This window comes from Lissotriton vulgaris, chromosome 9, assembly GCF_964263255.1.
Source record: "Lissotriton vulgaris chromosome 9, aLisVul1.2, whole genome shotgun sequence".
Classification (NCBI taxonomy): Eukaryota; Metazoa; Chordata; class Amphibia; order Caudata; family Salamandridae; genus Lissotriton; species Lissotriton vulgaris.
In genome coordinates, this window is record NC_141697.1 from 718,116,008 (window position 1) to 718,134,956 (window position 18,949).

General features: G+C 44.2%; 1 protein-coding gene across 1 annotated transcript in view; it reads right to left on the minus strand.

The window, feature by feature from the left end:
• Positions 1–18,949, minus strand: part of PPP1R37 (protein phosphatase 1 regulatory subunit 37) — a 682,383-nt gene that overhangs the window by 102,363 nt on the left and 561,071 nt on the right. The window contains exon 11 of the mRNA XM_086938453.1: positions 247–1,231. Coding sequence (XP_086794579.1) covers positions 247–1,231 — 985 coding nt within the window. The remainder of the gene's footprint in view (positions 1–246; positions 1,232–18,949) is intronic.

Consider the following 18,949-nt stretch of genomic DNA (forward strand, 5'->3'; position numbering starts at 1 on the left):
TTGTACATATTAAGATGTTCTTTCTCCCTCATTTCAATGGACCGTTACTTTTGAATGTTTCATTATAAAGTTCCTCAGTTTGCTGAGGTCTAGACACGCTGTATAAATGTCAAAAATAAACAGTGTGTGGAAAGCATAGAAACCAAATCAACCTGAAATTTCAACATTCTTCATTCTAAATTCAGATTGCTCCCAAACCAAGACCCACCAAGTGAAAATGCAAAGAAAGTAATCTGGAAAACTCACCGTGGTCTACAGAACAGCTTCCTAGTTTCATGTCACAGTTGGTAGACACGTCAGGCAAGCCATGGACAAATGCTGCCTTGAGTCCGTTAGGTAGAGATGCATCAGAGACTGGACTCTCACAATGTGTGGAGCAAATCTGAACTGGCTCAAGTCCCTGGTTAGTGCTTGGCAGCCTTGTGCCATCAGGGTTCAAGACTGGCCTGGGACTGAAAAAGCTCCCATTTGCCTGAGCATCCAGTGTCAGAGTTTTGGGGGGCAAGAGCTGGGGAAGGCAGTGTGTGTGACCTGAGGGGTTCATGTTAGAGTCAGAGGTCTCTATCAAATCATGGGTCTTTTCAGCAGATTTTTCAGGAGGGCTCTCCACTCTGGTCACAACAAAGATTTTATGCCCCCGCCCTGGACTAGAAACAGAAATTCTTCTTTCATTACTTTCCGAATCAACACGCTCTGGCGACCTGGGTGGGTCCCCTTCACTTTTGCCCTGGAAATCAGACTGGCTATCTTTCTGGCTGCTTGGTGGAGCAGAACTTCCACATGTGCTGCAAGTGTCATTCTCAATTAATGTGGAGCCTAACGGGTGAACAACAGTTTTCACAGTGCCAACATTTTGATCATGATTTTGACCAGTGACCTTGACGGTAGCTTCCTCCTCATCCTCTGTATCGGAATCGGACTCCCAATCTGCAGTCTCCTCTGACTCCTTTACTTCATCTCCGACACTGTTCACAGCAGCCTCGTGGTTCGATACTAAAACTTCGACTACTTCTTCTGCCTGCTCTGTAGACTCCGTTATGCTGATTTCATTAATATCTTCCACAATAATTTCTTCTGCTGCTGGCTCAGTGATGGTAATCTCAGGCATGGAGGCAGAGAGCTGCATTTTATGCTCATTTTCCTCTTTCTCTTTTGCCAAAATGAAGTTGCGTTTGCATCCATTCTGGATTTCAGCAAGCAGGGCTTTCTGTGTGTCAATAAAACTCTTCACCTGGGAAATAGAAAAATAGCAATTGAAGTACAACACAATTCAAACAAAACTATTTCTTATTTTGAACATCCAGGGTTACCAGTACTTTATAGAGCCTGAACAAATTTGCACAGTAAGTACTTATATCAAACCCACTAATACCCTGAATGGAATGCTGTAAACTGGTTTAGGAACATTGAGAGAGAGTTCATTAACATACTAACATCAATTGAACTTGCCTATAATCCCTCAATGTGTACCAACATTGTGAAAGAATGAGCATACACGATATATAATTTTCTGTAAAGAATATTTTTCTTTATGAGCATCCTCGTGCAAATGCTTTGAAGATTCTGAGGGGGATATATGTCACTTTCATGTGGCTCGCTGACTCATTCATAATAACTTTATTCAGCCAAAAGAGGCCATTAAAGTGCATACATTTTTTTTTTAAAATCAGTAAGGAAGTACGACCCCGACCAATTCACAAATACAGAGATCTACATACTCAATAAAAATACAGTTTTTCACCTAGGGAATTAGACCATTAAGAGCGACAGTATGGGACGGATTCAAAAAATATGTCTTAAAAATGTAAATTAAAATATACACATTAAAATCCGATTAAAAGAAATGTTTTAAAAGCGTCAAAATAGAAACATCACGAGTACAAAACCCATGCCAGTAAATAATATATTGCTATACTTGTGATCTGGAAGTCCATTGACAATTTCCCCTCAATTTTTAAAAGGTTTCTCTAGGCAGATGTTTAAACACTGCAAATGTCGCCCTCCTTATTAGCATATTGACCTAAATAATGATCTATCGACTACAAATATTACAGGTCAGTTACCCCAGGACTAAAGAGACCTTCTCCTGGACCACACAGCAAATAAAAATTTCGATATCACAGCAACAGTAACCGGGTCAGTATCTGATTTTAGAATTCTAAAGATTTCTCCGTAGTTCCTAATACCCAGGTTTTTGCAAAATTGGATCACCCACCTAGATCTGGGACTCTTATATGCTGGACAGAAGAATACCACATGTATAACGATTTCTTCCTCCTCTGAACACCCGGGACAGAGGTGGCCTGCTCCGCCTACCCATTTGTTTGTGCGGGCGTTTAGGGGGAGAGTCCCATACCTAAATTGCAAATACAATTGTTTAACTAATGCTGGTTGCATAGTGTCAATCACTTGTTCAAATCTGTATTGGCACTTGTAGTCCAGGAATTCATAGGTTAAACTAGAGGTAACAGCTGTCTAATAAACAAGGATTATTTTAAAATTTTTATGTATTAAATGTATATGTTTTGATTATTGCATGTATATACTATGATATTTGTCTGACCTCATCATATAATTGATTTTTGTTCAGGCCCCTATATGATTTTTACCATGTTTATTAAAAATATGTTTGTTTTATAATTTCACCTCTTGAATGTTCCTTTTGCTATTGGGTTAGATCAATTGTTTGCCTATTAGTTAGACGGCCTAGGACATTTTGTTCACATAATTCACTTACCCTGCCCTAGAAGTCTGTTTTCACTACTACCCAGGGGGTCCTTGTTTTTCTCATCTATCAAAAAGGTTTACGACATGTGCACCTGGATGCTAATCTCACTCGGCCACTGGGAAAGGAACTGGCCGAACAGGTTTGGCTTCAGGCAGTGGACTCAGCTCGCCCAGGTCACAGGGGAGTCAGCGAAGGTATACGTGTCCTTCCGACTCGATCTCGGCTTCATCATATAGCCTGTGTGAGTGCAATCACAAAATGGCTGCCGCTCACAAAATGGAACCCCAGGGTTCAAGACGGAAATGCCAATTTCAGGGTGATTTTGTCACTCGAATATGACTGAAATGCTTGTGCATAGTAGCTCAATCATTACCGGTCTATTGATACCAAAATCGTCATGATACGACGATATTTATAACACGGGTCCAGAATCTTCAGTACTACAGACCCTCCTTTTGCCCTTACATAGGCAATAACCTACTCACGCTAATCTGAGTCCAGGTCTATATTCATAAAATCATTGAGATGCTGCTGTAGCATCATCCTATTACTTAGCTCGTCACTTGATACAGGTTTCCTTATACACGATGTAGCACAGAGGCCACATATTGCAGGAGCACACTGTACACACAGACAAAACAGAAAAAGAATGGCTAAGATCATCCCAATGACTATCAGAATCTTCCATCCCCAGGCGGATATCAGTTCCCAGAACCACCCCATCAATGACCCTTCTCCTCTATCCATGTGGATAGATTCGGAGATCTTATGCAGTTTGGAGATGGCCAGGTAAACTGTCGGAGCGTTGTCGGGGATGAAAATACAGCAACTTGATTGGTTCACTTAACATACCCCACCTCGGTCTGCAAGTATGACATCTAATGCGACCCTATTCTGAAGAGTCATAAGGCGATCCGACTGGAGCTCAGCCGTCAAATTACCAAGGGCACCGGCAGTTTCAACTATAGTGGATTCAACCACCCTTGTCAATTGCCTTATGTTCCTGCTGTTAACCATAGGTCCCCAAAACGGCAGAAAACCTTTTACAAAATCTCCAAATTCTTGACCCACAGTGTCTTCTTTACTCACGACACCTCTAACTATCCTTGTCCTGTGGTAATCTGCTGTAGCCATGTAGGTGGGAGGCAACAGGAACGAAACAAAACATGTGCCCAAGAAATCAGGGGGCAACCATGTAAAGGCTCTATCATGGCAGATGAAATAGGTACCCTCAGCTGCTAAAAACGGAGGGGAAGTCTGGGACGCAAAAACATACGTTTCCGTGCAGATACTTCTCCCTAACTGAGCTCCGGGATTCTTGCCATTACCTTGCAGACATAGGTGACCCTGATGGGGTACGATCCAAATTGAGGAGGATCTCTTTGCTCGCTGGTTCTCACTCAAAGCAACTCCATATTTTGTTACATTCCATCTAACATAAGCTTGCAACTCATCTCTAGGAATCGTTCTATACGAGTCAATTGTTCTGCTCATACTTGCAATTCCTACTACCAATGCTTTGTTGCTCGAATTACTTCTTGTGGAAAGCGGAGGATATGGTTCAATGGCATATATGAACATGGTTTGAAACGCCCGTAGCTAAATGGTAAGACCAAGTATGGGATACCTTTATCTATTGTATGTGGCATAAGACCACACACCCAACAATTAGTTGTATTCACTACTAATTGGTGTTGGTGCAAAAGCTGGATGAAAGTTATTGATAATCGCTAATCTTCTAGTGGACTCATGCTCAGGCAGAGGGTGAAAAGAATGCGAAGAAACAGTAGGAGGAGGTATAGACTGTGTAGTGTATGCAAAGGTCACTTGAAAAGAGAATAAGACATATCCTATTAAAAACATCATTACACTAAGCAACATACAAATGCAGAGGCAGCCCCCTTCACTCGGCGCTATTAATTGCAGCATTTGAGGGACACTGTGCGCGCTGTTATCACGGCGAATGTTTTTAAATAGCAACCAGGCTTTACTTTTAAAACGCTCAGTGTGGTGAATTCTTTGTTTGTACTTCCTGCACACTAACTCTCCCTCTCCCGCCCCGGTCCGCCGCGTCCAATCATGGACGATTGATGCGGAGGGCGAGGAGGAGCCTTTAACATCCGGGCTCTGGGAGCTGAACTCAGCGCTCTAGCGACCCCTCCCCCTTTTAGGATAAATGTGCTTAGGACAGCGTCCGCGCAGCGGACGCGCCGGAAGCGTGCCGAAGTCGAGCCAAAGTCCAGCCCGTCTGCGCCCGTCCGCGGCCGGACGGGGCGCGGGGCCACAACCCCTGGCTCATCCATATCTACAATTTTAAGGTATGGCAGACAAGACTTGCTTAATATCTGTCCTACCTCTCTGACATGCAACAAACACTCGATGCACGCCCTGTCTCTAGTAAACTGCCCCACCTGCACTTTTGCCCCTGTCACCAATCAAATATTGCCCAGTAACATCAATACACTTAAGGCTGCGCTGCTTAATTGCAGATCTCTTCGCAAACACAGCTTAGAAATATTTCATCTGCTCGAGGATGACTATATTCAAATCCTGTTTCTGACTGAAACATGGCTGGATGAACATTCAGAGCCCGATGTCGTACAGGCTCTTCCGCCCGGTTTTACCCTTACCAGGTTGGATAGGAAAGATGGTAGAGGGGGAGGCATAGCGATAGCTACTAAGATTCCATTAGAATGCACCCTCTCCCCCATCTTGATTGATCACAGTGAGGCGGCCACTTTTACAATCACCACTGGCCCGAATCATTCCTTTTCAGGCATCCTGGTGTATCGGCCCCCTGGACAACTGTATGACTTCACCCCTACTTTGGTTGAAGCCATTACTCATCTGGCGATTAAAAAATCACGTCTCCTAGTACTTGGTGACCTAAACGTCCATTTTGACGATTCACTTAATAAAGAGGCGGCAGAAATCAGATCTGAGTTACGCACCTTAGAACTAGAGTTAAAAAACACGGCCCCCACACACCAACACGGACATTTATTAGATCCTGTTTTTGGAAATTGGAAGGGAATTGAGACCTTAGATCCTCAGCCAATCCCCTGGTCTGATCATCACATAGTGCCGATAGCTATTCAACTAGAAAAGGCGGAGTTATATAACCAAAGTTCTCAGCGCTTCAAGCGTAGAAGCTGGAAAAATTTCTCCATAGATGCTTTCTCTCACATAATCCAGGCCACCGGCCTCCCAAAAGGAAATGACAGTGAGACTGTATATGCTCAGCTACAAAACAATATCGCTAAAGCACTGGATACGACCGCCCCCAACCGCACTATTACCAATGCTACTAGAACCAAAAAATCTGCCCCTTGGTACAGTCAAGAGCTCCAGATTGCTAAAACAGCATGCAAAAAACTCGAAAGAGATTGGCGTGTAAATTTCTGTCCAGAAACAAAAATCGGATATAAAACAGCTCAAAAAAACTATTATAAACTGGTGCGAGCGTCCAAAGCCTCCTATTATAACACACGTATTGTGGAAGCGGAGAATTCCTCTAAAGAGCTATTTCAAATCTATAAAGAGATCTCCACAGTCGAGTCCAACCCTACCTCTCAGAAAGACTCAGTGGATACCTGCAATAAAATTGCAAAATACTTTTCTGACAAAATCACCAACATATACGCTAATTTTTCTGGCAATATAAAATCTGGCATTGATTTCTCAGAGAATGTAGATCACATCAACACGTCTATACACCTATGTGCCTTCTCTGTACCTCCAACTGAAATCTTGGAAAAAATTTGTAAAGGGATTAAATCTGGATCACCCCGTGACCCCGCACCTCCGAAAGTATTAAATGCTAGCCTCCCGGTCCTGGAGCCACACTTTAGACTTATGTTGGAAACATCTTTCTCCACAGCCACCCTTCCTGCTGACTGGAAACAAGCCATAGTGTTTCCCATAAAGAAAAAAACAAATTTAAGTCAGGACATACTGGAGAATCTTCGCCCAATTTCCCTACTCCCCTACCTTGCCAAGTTGGCCGAGAAAGTGGTCAACGCCCAACTAATGACCCATCTCGAAACCCAAAATATCTTCCACCCATCACAATCGGGTTTCAGAACAGGTTACTCCACAGAGACGGCTCTTTTAAGAGCTATTGAAACTCTGCGGGAGGGAGCTGATAAAGGCAAAACTATGGCCTTGATCATGCTGGACCTCAGTGCCGCGTTTGACACTGTAGCTCACTCCATACTGCTACAGTGTCTAAACAGAGCGGGAGTCACTAAAAAGGCTCTATGCTGGCTGAAGGCTTTTTTAACAAACAGAAGCTTTCAGGTCCAAAGAGGGATCTATCTCTCTGAAAGTTTGATCTTAGAACAGGGGGTACCTCAGGGCTCGGCCCTGAGTCCCACCCTGTTCAATTTATATATGTCCCCTTTGGCAGAGGTGATCCAATCGTTCGGCGTAGAGCTTGTCTCTTACGCCGACGACACTCAACTCTTGATCTCCCTATCTCAATCCCCCTCCTCTGAGGCAGATAACTTCAACTCATGTATGTGCAAGGTGGCTACATGGATGAATGAGCATTGCCTCAAATTAAACGGAACAAAAACAGAGGTACTCGTCATAGGTGGGAACAACACCAACTGGACCAAGGATTGGTGGCCCTCATGTCTGGGATCATTACCCACCCCCAGTCAGGAGGCCAAGAACTTGGGCGTCTGGATTGACACCAAACTTTCATTTGACAGTCATGTCAAAAAAACAGTTGGAAAATGCTTCGGAGTGATGAAGACACTCCGTCGCACCCTGGATCTTCTTCCCCTGAGTTCCAGGCGTACCATGACGCAGGCCCTCATCACATCTCGAATTGACTATGGGAATGTGCTTCTTTTGGGAACCTCAGAAAAAAACATCAGGAAGTTACAGGTCCTACAAAATTCAGCAGCACGCCTTGTGCTACGACTTCCGCGAAGAGCCCCTTCCAAACCTTCCTTGGATGCTCTACATTGGTTGCCCATAAAAAAGAGAATAATATTCAAGGCCCTTCTCTGGTGCCATAGAATTGTTCACCACAGAGCTCCCTCCTATCTGTCTGACTTAGCCTCACCCTATGAACCTTCCAGATCCCTTCGCTCGAAGGGAACAGGTTTGCTTAAGATCATGCGCCCAAAAAAAGCCAGACTTGGAGGTAGATCCTTTCGCATTCTCGCAGCCAAGGAATGGAATACCCTTCCTATGAATATCAGACAGGAAAAAAGTGAAACATTCTTTAGGAAACATCTAAAAACTTATCTTTTCACCACTTAAACTGTCTGATGCTCTGCTCCATCCAAGTAACACTCTTCTCCATAGCGCGGGGACACGTCGAGAGACGTCACCAGGCGCTCTATAAGCTCCTATAATAAATAATAATAGTAATAATATTAAAAATCGTTTTCTTGTCATTAATGTACACATTCTGGCTTTAAAGTTCATCTGTTTGGCAGGTCTCTCCATCTTGAAAAACTCCATCCTCTCTAAGTAGCTGCCCGCGGCGGTAGGGTGTTTCCGCTAAGGAATGCTTCTGTCAGTCCAGGGCAACTCCCTTAGACCAACCAGAACTGTCGACCTAACGTCTTCAGCTGCACTCCAAAGACTTAAGCAACCGCGACCCTAGCAGCTGAACCAGATGGCAGTTCAAAAAAACAAAAATAAGCAAGTTTCTCAGATGAGAGAGCTGCACATTCAAAAATAAAAAGGAAAGAATTTTTATTTGTCCATAGTTCTCGGCCTCAGATTAGAACTGCTTCTTCCGTGTACTGTCTGGTCCTGAAACAAGAGTTCAGGCTCTGTAGTGTTCAATCGACTTGACGGTGGCACAGCTTCTTGCAAGATGTTGTCACTTTCTTGTTCAGAAATTGTTCCTTTTACACGTGCATCGCTAAAAGGCAGAAAACGAGGCAAAGTCTCAGTTTCAGAATCAGCGATATTCTCCTGGATCCTACGGTCGTACGGGAGAGGCAGTGGGACCCTCTTACAGTGTACACCGTGGATCCAGTGCTTTTTGCCTTCTACTCGAACAGCTGATCTTGTTGAGAGAAGAACAAGGTGAGGTCCGGTCCAACGGGGCTGATCATTCTTTGTCCACTGGAAATTCCAGATCAGTACCCACGATCCAGGATCGATAGGATGTCCTGGAGCTTCAGAGACCGGAGGCAGAGTATCATGCACCTGTTGGTGTAAAACACGCAATTTAGCCGTCAATTCGTACAGATAATCAAGCAGTACAGGATATTCAAGTTCACTATATTTCTTCGGCCTTGGCACTCCCCATATATTGGCCGGACGGCCAAACACAATCTCGTAGGGACTAAGTCCCACTAATAGTCATTCTCATTGATAGGAGTGCTAAAGGCAGAGCGTCAGGCCATTTAAGACCAGAACTCGCTTGAATCTTTGCTAGTTTCAACTTCAATGTGCCATTATAGCATTCTACTAAACCAGCTGATTGGGGGTGATTTGCAGCGTGGAACTTCTGTTGAATGCCTAGCCCCTCACACACTTTCTTCATCACTCGACCCACAAACTCACTTCCATTATCACTCCAGACCATTCTCGGCATTCCGAACCTAGGGAAAAATTCCTTGACAAGGGCTTTAGCTGTGGATATGGCAGTATTGTCCTTTAGGGGGTACGCTTCTACCCATCTCGAAAAGGCACAAACAACGAGTACGTATTTCAAATTGTTGCACCTTTCCATGTGAATGAAATCTAGCTGCAAAACCTCGAACGGATACGTTGGAGGCGCAAAATGACTAGCTGGAGTTGGAGTTCCCCTACCCGGATTGTATTTCAGACACACCATACAGTTCTTCACCAAGTTCTCTGCACATTTTGGAATTCCCGCATTCTGCCAAACCGGAGCCAACAACTTACAAATCCCTTTCACACTAATATGTGCCATTCCATGAGCCATTGTCACCACTGCAAGCACATATGCATCTGGTAACAACCATCTCTGATGCTCTGACAAATCAATCCAACAACCATTCGAATCCAATCTACCCTTACTTTCTCTCCATTCATTCAACTCTTTCTCTGTAGCTTCAGCTTGAATGGATTTCACACTCTCAATCGTATCTTCACACATTCCAACATCACCAACCCATCTTGCAGGGCCTGCTACATACATTTGATTCATTACATCTTTTGCTGTTTCTTTTGCGATTTCATCAGCAAATGCATTTCCACGACCATAACCTTTTTGTGTGCACTGCACTTCACAATCGCAACTTGTAACGGTAAGGTCAGTGACTCAAGAAGCTCATTCACCAACTGTCCATGCTGGATCTTCGTCCCATGCAAAGTAAAAAAAATCTGCATTCACGCCACAAACGTCCAAAGCTATGAGCCACGCCAAAAGCATATTGGCTGTCAGTATATATGGTCACTCTCATACCTTTCGACAACACACACGCTCTCGTAAGTGCGATCAATTCTGCTGCTTGTGCTGAATTATGTGGGATACGTGCAGTTTCAACAATCGTATGCAAAGTCGTAACAGCATATGCTGCAGTCGTATCACCATTCGGCAACTTAAAACACGAACCTTCAACCCATAAAGTACCATCACATTCAGAAAGAGGAGTATCCCTCAAGTCTATTCTCCCTTTCGTTTCTTCCTCAGTTCTCAGAAAACAGTCATGCTGTTCTTCATTATCATCATCTGTCTCAACTGAAATCGGCAACAATGTGGCTGGATTCAACGTGTTGCATCGTTTAATGTGCACATGACTCGCTAACAACGTCAGCTCATAACCTGACAACCGAGCACTACTCAAATGCTGTGTCTTTGTACGGTTCAACAAGGTATCCACTGCATGTGGAACCATAACAACTAACGTGTTATCCATAACCAAACCAGCAGACTGTCGAATTGAAACAGCCGCTGCCGCCGTAGCTCTCAAGCAACTCGGCAACGCTCTAGCTACCGGATCTAAAGTTGACGAAAAGTACGCACATGGACGTTGCTTATCGCCGAACTGCTTAGTCAAGACTGACAATGCACATCCCTCTCTCTCGTGAACATACAATGTGAAAGGCTTACTGTAGTCGGGAGTACCCAACACAGGAGCCGAACACAACGCATTGCATAATTCTGAAAAACTAGTTTGACATTAGTCAGTCCAAGGAATAGGATTTGGAGTATCCTTAACAGTAAGGGCTATCAAAGGCTTCGCTAACAAGGAGAAATTAGGAATCCACTTTCTACAATACGACGTAATACCCAAAAACACACGTACTTCTCTCTGTGTCGTAGGCACACATTTTCGCAATAGCTTGAATTCTTTCTGGGGCCAGTTTCCTTCCCTCCTTCGATAAGAGGTGACCTAAGTAGGTTACTTCTTGTCGACAAAATTGCAACTTCGAAAGAGAAACTTTGTGATGACAATCAGACAAGTGATGTAGTACCAACATAGTGGCTTCCCTGCAAATCTCCTCAGTATCAGCAGCGACTAGTAAATCATCTACGTATTGAATAAGGGCTGCACCATCAGGTAAACTCAACAAATCAAGTTGTGTCTTCAAAGCTTGACTATATATCGATGGACTCTCGCAATAGCCTTGAGGAGCGCGTTTAAAGCGAAAACTGCGACCTCCTTAAGAGAATCCAAAAATGTCCCTACTCTCCATGGCAATCGGGATGCTGAAGAAATCATTCTTCAAGTCAATCACTGAAAACCATGTGGCAGAAGCTGGAATCAGAGTCAACAAGGCTGTAATGTCGGGCACAACGGGAAATTGTGGAACGACAATTTTGTTCACTTCGCGAAGATCGATGACAAACCTATATACAGGAGGCTGTGAAGGATCAGTTCTCTTCAGAACAGGCAAAACAGGACTATTGCACACATTACCTCTCGTTTCCTCAATGACACCCTTTTCGATCAGATCATAAATAATCGCTAAAAGTGCACGCTCATCATCACTCGAGATACGGTATTGTGGAATGCGCGGTAACTTAGCATTCGCCTTCAGTGTCACAACATGTGGAGGAATGTCCTACAGACCCACATCATTCGGACCAGTAGCCCACAATGAATGTGGTAAGAGAGACAATTCAGGTGGAAGACAATCTTTCGACACGTACATCGGAGAGATTACTCTCTTGCCTAAAGTAAGATGTACTCCTGATGGAGAACAATACAATGTTGCATACAATCTCTTTAACAAATCCAATCCCAGCAAATTCTCATTACAACCTGTACTCAAAAGAAGGGGTGCTTCGATCTTACGCGGACCAACAGAAAGAGACAATCGAGCAGAAATCGGATTTGTAACGGGGGCGCCAGAAAAACCTACAGAAACATTATCGAAGCCAGACAAAGGTGCGCCAGGGAGCTTAGAATGCATAATAGAAATCTTTGTAGCACCAGTATCCAACAGAAAAGGTTCTGACACACCTGATGTAATCACTTCAACATAAGGTCCACTCTGATCTACTGGAACTGAAACAACTCCCTCTCTTTGTCCATGGCTGTCCTAACAATCATTACCATTTGCTTCATCACCTTCAATATAGTAATCATCCACATAGTACTGTGCTGTCCTACTAGACGAATTCTGCAAAACAATTCATCGAGTTCTGCAGAGGCAAAGGACGTACATTCTGTCCGCGACCTCTACCTCTAGGCACTTGTTGAGCACCTCTGCCTCTCACACCAGAAACACCATTCGTGCGTTGTAACAGAACCGGTCAACTATTCTTGTAATGACCCTCTTCTTTACAATATGCACACTGATTAGGCCCATACGGAAAACGCTGTTGAGAAGACTCGTTTCTTTGCGAGTTTCTTGAATATTGCTGAGGCTGCTGATAGTCGCACTGACTAGTAATACGGGGTGGATAAGCTTGCTGTAGAAGAACCTTAGTCTTCAATTCCTTAGTCTTCTTATCCACTTTCCCCAACTCATCTTTGCGCCTATTTTCATAGTACTGGGCAGTAGCCAAAATTTGGGCTGACGTGGAAACAGCCCAAGCACTTTCAGAATCCTTCAACTTAGTGCACAATTCAGGAAGCAAATTATGTACAAACTTGTCAACAAACAATCTCTGACCACCTTCGGTAGCCATATCCTGACCACTATGATCCACGAAGGTCTCTTCGAACCTCGTGAAAAAGTCAGACACCATTTAGTCTTTCTTCTGCTTACATGCAGACAACTTGTCCCAATTGACACGTAATTCGGGCATTACAGTCTTCATATACGAAATAATTCTATCAGGGAGTTCAGTAATCAAATCCTCAGGCTTAGCACAGCCTACTTGTCTATTATCGGCATCTCTAAGATTAACTCATGTATCACCTAACTCATCCGCATGATCCGTATGACGAATCTTACTCCAAATAGGTTGCGGAACAACATTGCCAAACAACATGTCAATATCCGCCAAATTCACAATACACAAACTCACAGTTTGAGTCAACTCTTTATAGTACCCTGCTGGATTTTCGCATGGATCGGGCAAAGACTGCTTAATAGCTAAAACTTCAGCACGTTTCCACGGAACATGTACCCAAACACGCTGAAAATGAGCCGGTACAGCTGGCGGAACATTACCTGGACCAGCAGCCACTTCTTCCTTCCACACCGGAGGAACTACTCTCATTGGATATTGTCGTGCCTTTCTCCCAACGGAAAAATCAGACTCAAACAATTGTTGAGAAGGGGACGCTTTCCTAAATGACAACATCGCAACCGCTTTCTCAACATCAGATGGACTCACAATCGTTCCCTTCGCAAACTCGGAACGTATGCTATACAACCTGTCAGGAGCTTGTCCTACTTCCTCTTCCCATTTCTCAACAAGGAAAGCACACATCGTATCGAAAACGTACCGCTGCTTCGGTGCTTCCCATTGAAGGAAGACATGCATAACACCTTTAAGATCGTACCGCATATCGTACATAATCCACCTACGCGCCATATTGTCCAAAATCGCACAGTCATCCAAATTCGGCAACTGACTCCGTGATGGTCTAAGCTCAACAACAGGGGACATTCCCAACTGTCCCAACAAAGGAGAAAAGAAACAAGTAACTGCAGTAGACATTCGTTGTCTAACAGAAGGAGAAGGTAAAAGAAAAAGAGAAGACGGAACAGTAGTAGAAGAATCCAAAGTCAGAATGGAAGAAACATGAGGAACAGGCGTGGAAGTAGCAGACGAAGAAGGAGACAAAGGTGGCGGCCCCTGAGGAGGCTGCGCCATAGGAAGAGTAGCCAACGGAAAAGGAGCTGGCTGTGGTGGAATCACAGGTGGCACAACAACCGGCGGTTGTGCAATCACAACTGGTGGCCGTGGTGCCGTAGCACTCTGTGCATAAGGGGGTGGTGAACTCAAAAGATGTGTCATTAAAGGATCTTTCTCAAGATCTTCCCTTTCTTCCTGTTCTTTACGCGGCAAAACTGGGTAGCATCTGTTTACCGCTAACTTCTTCACCCTAAGTATTTGTTCGCTTTCTCGCTCTTCCTCATTATCCCTAAATGCAACAGCTGCTTGTACCATAGACATACCTCGTTCTCGTTTATTTTTCTTCGCTAATATAATTTCTCTTTGTTTGGCTTCTTTGCGCCACAGGCGAAAAGAGTCCAACATTGCCGGCCGGGCTTTCTTCTTAAAAAGTTTAACCTCTAAGTTATCCAAAATTTCTGTGTCAAAACAACCATATTGAGGCCATTTTAAAACACCATCTTTCCTGGTGTATCGGATCCATACTTCATTATATGTGATAGGGCCTACGCAATGCTTCACATAGAGTTCATAGGTTGGAGTTCGAATCGGAGGAACCGGACACGAGTCCTCCAATCGGGAATCCTTATTACAGCCAAAACAAAACATATTTCCAAGTCTGCTAAGACCAGGCATCTACGCTCTCTAGTCTAGCTTTAAACTTCAAAGGATTATCGAATACGATAGTCTCACGAATACACAAGTCCTTCGGCTTTGGGATTTGCAAATTCCAAATCAAAGCGATCCAAAAAGGATACCAAAACGAAGAATCAAACTAAGGACTGGGAGACGCTCCACTCATACTTAACTGAAGGTATCGATGACGTCACCAGAAGACTCGCCTACCGTTTCACTCTACCAATCATCAAGGGTCCAAAACAGGGCGATAGTCAGGGCAGCAGTCCTTTGTAGCCGTCGGGACGCGGGGAACCTCGAAGCAAAGACTTTCGGACCACGTCGACATACAGGGGTCGATGAAGTGGCGGCCTTACTCCAGAATTTTTACACGAAGCTCCTCACGAACCTCTGGCTTGGACCGTTACCGCTGAAATCGCCCCACGTTGGGCGCCAACTGAAGTACCGGGTTTTAAGAACCCAGCGGTGCCAGGGTACAACACCCGAAGACTTCGAGTTCTCCTGTTTCGGACTACAGAAACACAGAGTCTTCTAGGTGAAGTCAAAGATCGTATTTATTGGCTGCAGCCAGTAACAGGTATCCTAGAAGTACAACAACGTGTATATTCTCAGGAGACTGCTCAATCTTACAAAGCCAGCCTTCTCTTTTATACAAAATATTATGCTTTAGGCAAACATTCCTTATTTTACAGTTGACCATTCACATATTTCCACTACAAAGAAAAAGCAGAGTCATGATGACAAGCCCATATTTCAGTTTGTTCAGCCCACAATTAACTATCCGGCAAGGTCCAGTATTTCCATCAGATATCGACGGACCCCTAATAAAAACGGGCACCTCCCCATCGTAAAGCAAGCCATAAAGAAAGAAACAGAGACAGGAGTTTGTGAGATTAGACAGAGTTTGGATGTGATCAAAAAGGTTTACGATATGTGCACCTGGATGCTAATCTCACTCGGCCACTGGGAAAGGAACTGGCCGAACAGGTTTGGCTTCAGGCAGTGGACTCAGCTCGCCCAGGTCACAGGGGAGTCAGCGAAGGTATACGTGTCCTTCCGACTCGATCTCGGCTTCATCATATAGCCTGTGTGAGGGCAATCACAAAATGGCTGCCGCTCACAAAATGGAACCCGAGGGTTCAAGACGGAAATGCCAATTTCAGGGTGATTTCGTCACTCGAATATGACGGAAATGCTTGTGCATAGTATCTCAATCATTACCGGTCTGTTGATACCGAAATCGTCATGATACGACGATATTTATAACACGGGTCCAGAATCTTCAGTACTACAGGTCCTCCATCCATTCGTGAAGCCTGGCTAATAACACTCTGGCAAACATTTTTTGAGAGACGTCTATCAGGCTTATCGGCCTGTAGTTTACAGGATCAATTGGGGACCCCTTTTTATAAATCGGGATGATCTCGGCCCCCGCTACGTGGCAGGGGGCGACATCCCATTAAAAATCACGTTAAAAAGCAATTGAAAGTATGGGGCCCACACTGCCTGTTCCCTTCTGTAAAGATCCCCGGGGACTCTATCTAACCCAGGGGCTTTATTAGGTAATAACTTCGCAATAGCAATGGACACATCAGCCAAAGTACAGCGGGTTGATCTATAGGAATGTCTAAAAGTTTAAGATCGGTTGTATTACCATGCATGGGTTGATCTCCTGTTGAGGTTGAATATAGCTGTTTAAAATAAAGACGCCAGGCATCCTCAGAAATATTGGGCTCAAGGGCAGACTTGCCCTCGACTCGTCCCGAATGGATCAAGTTCCAAAAGCCTCTAAAATCTTATTGGTCTAAGGCATTTTTTATTGCCTACCATCTTTCCATTTCCCATTCTGCCTTATTCATCCAGCTCATAAAATCAACTTTTTAAAGACAGACCTACTTTCCCTAATAATTGCACTATCAGCCTTTTTAAGGCATATCAAAAGTGCATTTTTAGCATCTCTACACTTCATGTTAAACCAGGGACTTTTACCCCTAGGTCGGTTGCTCTTCGTTAATTTATTAGTATAAAAAAAGGGTGCCAGTGTTGCAACCAATTCCTAATGGAGGATTGCTAACTCTGAGTTAAAGATCTCACAAGCTCCAGAGCCAGTAAGAAGGTTTACCTTTTCCAGCATGGAGGTAACACATAGATAGATTTCGTTTATAGTATCTTGGGACTGTGCTACAGCACCCCAGCAGATGAGTCTACCTCCACCTACCACAGTTAGATTATCATGTACCACAGCTTGCCCTAATTTTGGGACTGATATATCCAATTTCAGAACCAAGGGATTATGGTCACTTTCTGGTCGAGGAGAGACATGAAACTTCGTTGCTTTATGCCAGATTTCAGTGTGTATTAGGATGTAATCTATTATAGATTCATGGGCTGGTTTGTTATAAGTAAAATGACCCGGATTATCGTCAGAAAACCTGCCATTACAGGTCCTCAGTGAGTAGGTTAGAGTTAGGGAGGTCAATTGTAGTACCAGGGGGGTCCATCCCCTTATTGGATAGGCATTAGCAGCCGGAATCAATAGTGTTGCATCTTCCACCGACAAGATTGATAAAGGCAAACCATTTAGGGGCTCAAAGTGGCAAATTAAGTCGCTACCTATGATGGAGGGTACTTCCCCTGAAAGTGTTTCCAACAGGGCTGCCAAATGATCCAACGTCGGTGATGTATACCCATACTTTACTGGTCTGGAGTATACATTAATGATAGCCAAGTTGGGAAGGTCAGCCTTAGAAATGAGAATGCATTGAATATCCGGAGAATGGGTGTCAAGGCGCTTTACTATATACCCCAAATGGGAGCCCACCCAAATACATAGAACCCCAGATGGTCTCCCTCCTAAACCTTTCACTGCTGGCTCGCTGTATGTAACTAATCCTACTCTATGTGAGGATTTTAAAGCCCAAGTTTCCTGAAAAAGGCATATTTCATGCTGGTCTATAAAATTGCCCCAGTCCAGCTGCTCTAATTTGCCCCATAGTCCTGCTATATTCCAGGACATAACCTTGGTGCCATTGGATGTTCCCTCCATCCCATCCTCGAGCATGGGAACTACTTCTTACCCAGGGGGATTAGCTGAAATACCTGTGTTTTCACATGTGAAGACAGTGGACTGAACAAATATACCCTCCTCCCTTACTGATACACTATTAAAGTTGGAACCAGGCGCCAAGTAAACAGCGACCTCATAAACACTTGAGTGGCTGCTCCTTATCCCTCCTTCACTCACAGTTATATTCCCATGGTACGATCGTTGGCCCATAAGCTCATCCTCCCCACCGAGAATAATATCAATAGAGTGGTTAGGGGCAATGGGCGGTAGTGCCCGAGTTGGCTCCAGTCAAACAACCATGTCCAGGATGCTATATCTGTTTCTTACAGGAATGTTAAATGCAGAATTAAAACCATCTAGCCCAAGAGAGTTGATCCTGGTTCCGCTATAATGTCGCCCTTCCCCAGTCCTTTCCTGAAGCCCCGATCGTTCACCTCGTGGTGGGGCAGTATAGAAATAATTAAGGTCCAGGGCCTGTATGGCGGATTTGTGGCTGTGATATAGTCCCTTGCAAATATGGAGAGCTGCCCACCTATCTCCAAAATTGACCACTATGCAGTTCCCTTGTATATCCTTCTTGCTCCAACCAACCCAGTTTACTTTACGCGCAAACAGAATTTTGCTACGTATATTTGGAGGAATGGGCCTATGGGTGTTTAGCCAATGGGTGCTTTTGTTTTTCAGTTCAGTATAGGATTCTACCCTACCCTCAGCTAACTCTGGGACCCCTGGCTCCAGTGGCAAATCAATGTGTGATAAAGTATTCACAATTTTATCAGAGCCATTTTAACCCCCCTGTATCCTTGTAACAAAGTCCATTTCCACGGGTTGGGGATGTTAAATCCCACCCCTCAGAGGTACACTATTCCCCTTGGACAGTCTGGCGTTGTCAATCGTTTCACTTGGTGCAGTGATCCCACAGACTGGGACTTCCGATGATTCAGGAACGCAGGGGTCTGACTTCATGTTGGTGTTGGTCACATCCCTATACGCCTCAGTATTTGCGTTTGTGGCCAGATTTTTCCCCGACAGATTGGTCTGTGTCCCATCAAAATATGCCATTGCAGAGGGTTCAAATTTTACTAACCTCTCCTCTATCACTAAGAGTCTGTCAAGCAGAGGTTGCATAGTAGAGGTAATAAGGCAAGCAATCTTTGATAGAAATCCATCATCAAATAACAGGGAAGGACCAGGTAGAGGGGCAACAGGTACTGCGTTTTCTTCTGGCACCGCTGAAAATGGAGGGTTAACATCAGGTAATCCTCCATGATCGTTTAAC